Source organism: Astyanax mexicanus, chromosome 11, assembly GCF_023375975.1.
Source record: "Astyanax mexicanus isolate ESR-SI-001 chromosome 11, AstMex3_surface, whole genome shotgun sequence".
NCBI lineage: Eukaryota > Metazoa > Chordata > Actinopteri > Characiformes > Acestrorhamphidae > Astyanax > Astyanax mexicanus.
The window spans coordinates 25,374,823-25,380,822 of record NC_064418.1 but is presented as its reverse complement, the minus strand read 5'-3'; the positions used below and the strand labels follow the sequence as shown (position 1 = coordinate 25,380,822).

Below are 6,000 nucleotides of genomic sequence, written 5' to 3'. Positions count from 1 at the left end.
TAGTGTGTATTGTATGAGTAGTATGTAGTGTTTAGTATGTGTAGTGTAGTGTTTAGTATGTGTAGTATAGTGTGTATTGTATGAGTAGTATGTAGTGTTTAGTATATGTAGTGTAGTGTATAGTGTATGAGTAGTATGTAGTGTGTAGTGTATGAGTAGTATGTAGTGTTTAGTATGTGTAGTGTAGTGTGTAGTGTATGAGTAGTATGTAGTGTTTAGTATGTGTAGTGCGTAGTGTGTAGTGTATGAGTAGTATGTAGTGTATGAGTAGTATGTAGTGTTTAGTATGTGTAGTGTAGTGTGTAGTGTATGAGTAGTATGTAGTGTTTAGTATGTGTAGTGCGTAGTGTATGAGTAGTATGTAGTGTATGAGTAGTATGTAGTGTTTAGTATGTGTAGTGTGTAGTGTATGAGTAGTATGTAGTGTTTAGTATGTGTAGTGCGTAGTGTGTGAGTAGTATGTAGTGTTTAGTATGTGTAGTGTGTGAGTAGTATGTAGTGTTTAGTATGTGTAGTGTAGTGTGTAGTGTATGAGTAGTATGTAGTGTTTAGTATGTGTAGTGTAGTGTGTAGTGTATGAGTAGTATGTAGTGTTTAGTATGTGTAGTGCGTAGTGTGTGAGTAGTATGTAGTGTTTAGTATGTGTAGTGTATGAGTAGTATGTAGTATGTAGTGTATGAGTAGTATGTAATGTTTAGTATGTGTAGTGTAGTGTGTAGCTGCTGCTGCTGCTGCTGAGCGCGCGCGCCAGCCTGCGTTACCGCTTCATCCCAGCATGCAGCGCATGGCGCGTCATTGAGGAGAGACCATGATGGCGGCGGTCGGTGCACCAGAAGTGATTTCACAGCTGGAGAGCGCTGCTAAAGTTTTAATGGTGAGAGACTCCGGCGCTGTTTCTTCCTCCGCGGGTGTGTGAGGTATTGTGCGAGTCTGCCGGCGGTGAGCGGTGGAGGTGCGGGGCTGTGTTTGGAGGCGGGCGGGAGAGCGGTGCGTGGCGGGCGCTCTGAGCTCCTCAGCCCGCAGGAACAGCACGGGCGCTCGCGGTCCCTCCGGTTCCTAAACGGAGCGGACTGAGCCTGGTCTGAAGTAAAACTCGGGCTGTGAGCCGGTGAGGCCTGCGGTTCCCCCGGTAGAGCTCGGTACGGGCTCTGGGGGATGTTTTCCCTCCGTGTTTAAAGTGTGAGGCTGTTCGGGAGCATCACTCTCCGAGAGCTAGCGCAGAGAGAGAGAGAGGGGCACGCTGTTGATTCAGCCCCGTGCGCGTGTTAACACCGCCAAGTGTAGAACAGCTTCAACCAGCGCGCGGAATATAACCGATAACTAGCGGGATTAAACCGGTAAACTTCATCCCGGGCTCTGAAACGCGCCCGGTAGCGCTGCTGAGCAGCGCTGAGCAGCTAACTTAACTAGTTAGCTAAAAAGTTGAGAGTGGAGCGGCGTGGAGAGACACAGAGAGAGATGAGCTGCTGTAGCTTAGCTTAACTAACCTAACCTAACTAAAACACTGATACGAGCCCGTTAGCCCGGAGCTGAGCCTCAGGTCAGGTGTATCTCCTCACATTGAACTGAATAAACACTAAACCCAGAACTAAGACTTTACCGAGCTTTATTAACGTCTAAATTCATTATACTTTATATACTTAACTTTATATAACTTCAGCCATGCGGTCTGACCCAATTTCCTCCTCCTATACTAAATAAATTATACCAAAGTACATTAAACATGGTAAAAATATTTAAATTTACCCGAATTAAGACCCTTTAAAACATGTGTTAAGTTACCAACAGCACTCTGTCCTTCATTTTACCTTATAAAGTTCTAAGTGACCATCTAACTGAACAGCCTGAGAGCATCACAGCACAGTGTGAATCTTTGTTCTCTTACCTAAGCTTGTTTACAGAATATAGCTAGATAGGTGTGCTGGGTTAGTGCTGGAGATAAAACTAGCTCCCTTTAAACGTGTATTTTAGCTTCAACTGCTCTGTTCCAACATTTTAACAATTCAGACACTTTAATTATTAAAGTTTTTAGGCTCTATATACACAGTTTAAACCTCCTTCTAGAAAAAAAAATGTTAACATGTAGGTTATGAACTATATGTTGTCATTTGTGTTGCATCAGGATTTAAAGGAGAAATCCAGTGTGAAATGGATTTGTGGTGGTGTGAAACAGAATAATGAGTACCAACTTGTGTCGAATAGCCCACCTCCGATCACCCCAGTATTCTGAAATACAGCCCTTTTAGCCTATGCTCCCAAAAGGCATACAATAATAGGGGCATAGCGCTGCCTACGTAAAGGAATCGCTGCTTTTACACTGTTATCAAGCTCAAAGTAGCTCCACACTTCATCGGTAGAATTCCGAGAGCCCTGACTTTTAAAATGAAGTATGAACTTTAAAAGTGCACAGGTAGTTTGTTAAAAACAGTGTTTATTCACACAGTACCTTAAGGAAGTTCTCTGGGTGAATATTATAATTAACAGCTGCAATGCATCCATGCATTTCAGCAGAGTTAATTTTGCCATTTGTTCCCCTATTTTGCCTATTCATCTGTCAAATTATCGTTGCTTGCAATGCCCAGAAAACTACCTGAAGATACTGTGTCTGTATAAACAGTGATTTTTAATAAACTACTTGTGCAGTATCAAAGCTCTCATTGTAACGTTTTGATTGTCAGGGCCCTAAGAGTTTTAATAATGAAGTGTGGAGCTACTTTGAGTTTATTAATGGTGTAAAAAAAAAAAAAATCATTTCTTTGCATGAGCAATGCTATGCCCCCATCACTAGTATTGTAAGTCTGTTGTAGGCATCAGCTAGAACTGTTGTATTTTGGAATGTAGGTGGGATATCTACAAAATTCCTACTTGTTATTCTGTTTCACTACACCCCAAATCCATTTCACACCGGATTTCTTCTTTAACCTTAACATATTTGCAGTCACGTGCCCACAGTAAGAGAAAAATACAATTAGCTGCTCACTGAATTTATCTGATTTCATTTTGGGGATTTGTTATCAATATTCAGAAGTGGATCTGAAAATGTTAAGAAATAAACTTCATATCATTATATTCCTAGAGAATTGGCAGTACAAATGTGATGAGAAAGTATCAGTATTTATTAAAAAAACAGTATCCCTGTACAAAATAATAATTAGATAATAAATATCGAACATCTCTTAATATAAAAAATATTAAGAATAAAAAATAAAAAGAATAAACAAAGTCTTCATGTTATTTCCCTGAATCAGCAAACTGTACTGTTTTTTTTTTAGATATTGTGATAAAATGTCACAGACGGAAAAAAACACAATGAAAAATTAATGGCACTTTCCATATATTGTACAAGTTGTTAATCTAACCCAATTGTGACATGCGTAGCCCACAGTTCTCTTTTTTCACCCCATTTTAATATTATGTCATGGTTTGCTAGGCCTGTGCAGATTACACAAACACATTTTAGATTGTCATCACCTGCTGATTCTCTATCCTTTCAGAGGTGAATGTGTGACATCAATCCCAGAAATGGCAGAAAAAACGTGATGCTAAAGTTTCAGTATTTATTCATAACACTGAAAAACAGAATAAATTGCACTTTTTTGTATTCCTTAAAGCAAATGTAGAAAAAGGCAGTTTCAATTATGACAGTGATTATACAAAATACAGGTTACTCTATAACTACACTGCTCATAAATTACTTTAAATATAAAAACATGAGTAATTCAGACAAAGCCAAACATGCCCTCGAAACACCAGCCAAGACTCAAATACGCATTCTATGATGAGCTTCCATGATGTCTTAAGATCCGTCAGAGAAGCACAGTTGTTTATTTAGTGTTACTTTTTGCTTTTACTGAATATTTTTGGGGAATTAAGGTATTTTTAAATATTGCACTGAAAATTGGTGTAATATTAATTTAATGATAATTTCAATCATGTAACATGGGTTGGTAAATGTGCACTTGTAAATTGTTGAACAAAGTTACCAGGGTCGACTGATTATTGTAGAACTGTGTGTTTGTATTCACACTGTTTAGCTCCAAACTAAGGTAATTACTGTAAATTTGCATCTGTGGTAAGTGATTTAATCAAATCCAAATCTGGCAATACTGGTGACAGACTGTGTAGTCATCATCAGGCACACTAGTCATCAGGCTAGTTCTTAAGAGAAAAAGACAGTTCAGAAAAAAGCAGAGCATGAAAACAAACAAAAAATGGATAATGTTTGCTGTTAATTTGCTTGAGGATGGCTTTTGTACTCTCCCATTGAGAATGTGGCCATTTGTGGCTGTTTATTAACACCCTATGTGTTTTAATTAGATATTAAAACTTCACCCAGATGTTGGTTGATTTATTTAATTATGTTTAAGAATGACCAAATGTACGCATTTTCTTTGTAAAACTGTGCTAGTTATGGAAAGTTCATGAATTACTATTGGCCCACAGTAGGCATATCATAATGATCATTTTTTATAGGTGATACATCAGCTAAAAAATAAGTGAGATTTAGTGAGAGTGATATTAATAGTATTTTAATTTTTTGCCAATTTATGCCACTGATATGTTTATAATTTATATTGATGCAAGTTCACCCTTCCAAATGGCAATAAACCTTTTAATAAACAAAAGTTAGGGAAATTTGCATGTTTCTGTAATTTTGGAAAATTAAAAAAAAAAAAAAACATAATAAGCAATCAAAAATAGTAGAGCAAAAAAATCTGGTCATTTTTATGTTCTGTACAATCATTTGTAATGTAATTGAGACAGGCCTGACCCAAAGTTCTAATTTTTGTATCCTTTTATATATTTCTCCTGCTTTAAAGATAATGGAGTTCAATTTCTATATCTTAAGTTTTGCTATGTGAACACATTTTAATTTATGGTCATTACCCCTGATCCTTTCAGGTGTGAATGTGTAACATTCATTACAGTATGATCTTTTTTTCTCTCTCTCCGAATCACTAGTTATTTTAAAGTTTAGAAGATACTATTGTTTAGAGCATATTGTTATATTGTTTAAAACAGCGAGTTAATAACACTGACAGGCTTGCTCAAGGACCTTTATTGTGGCTTATTTTTATTTCTATTTTTTTTGGTGTAGTGAGGTCTTCTCTATTTGTGTAAGTTTAAGTAACAGGAAATCCCTAGTAATAAAGCCCATTCACTAATCCAATGTCCCAATGTCTTTTGTTATCTGTTGGTTTTAGTTCAGCTGAGTTTCTGAAATATAGAATAAAAGTCTTTTGTACTGATAGTTTTGTGGAAGTGTTTTTAAATGTCACAGATCTGTTCTAACCTAGTAAACAATTCTGTATTGTGAGGCAAATTTTTTTTTTTTTATGTAAGGGAAGTAGTTAAATCCAGGTTTCTACATTAGGTAGGTATTTAAAGTTAAGTTTAAAGTAAGTTAGGACAGACCAGAGGGTTAAATTAAATTAGATCAGGGGTTACTGTGCCCAGATCATCCAATAGCTAGCATGCAGGACTATCCAGATGACTAGTATCTACTTACTCTATAATCCCTACCTAAGACCTAGTTTGTTGAGCTGTAACTGGGGCTGGATGATCTGTAATATATGGTAATTAATTAGTTATAATTTAATTGAAACAAATGGGGAAAAAAACTGCCCAAACACCCCCAAAGCTATCTGTAACTACAAACTTAAAAGAAAAATTGTACATTCATGTAATACACCCTATTAGTGACACTAATCATAGTGCAGTGCTCACTTTTATAATGAAACTTTACTGACAGTCTAAATGTTGAAGTCCAGTGTCTGTAAACTAGATATTTTTATTTTCTGATCTAAGGGTTGAGATGTATAATAAAGATTTTAACTGATTACACCCCTGATGATCTATGCTGCATTGGTTATTCTTTAGCCTTTAATCTCCTAAATATTTATAACAATCAGGGTTTCCATTAATTTTGCAAATACTGTACACATTAATTAAATTTTAGCATGAAATGTTTCCTTCTACTACAGACATGTGAAGAAACTC

General features: G+C 36.6%; 1 protein-coding gene across 1 annotated transcript in view; it reads left to right on the top strand.

The window, feature by feature from the left end:
* Window positions 1–768: 768 nt before the first annotated feature.
* xpo4 (exportin 4) overlaps window positions 769–6,000 on the top strand; it is a 48,795-nt gene continuing 43,563 nt past the window's right edge. The window contains exon 1 of the mRNA XM_007255591.4: window positions 769–874. Coding sequence (XP_007255653.2) covers window positions 809–874 — 66 coding nt within the window. The 5' untranslated portion in view covers window positions 769–808. The remainder of the gene's footprint in view (window positions 875–6,000) is intronic.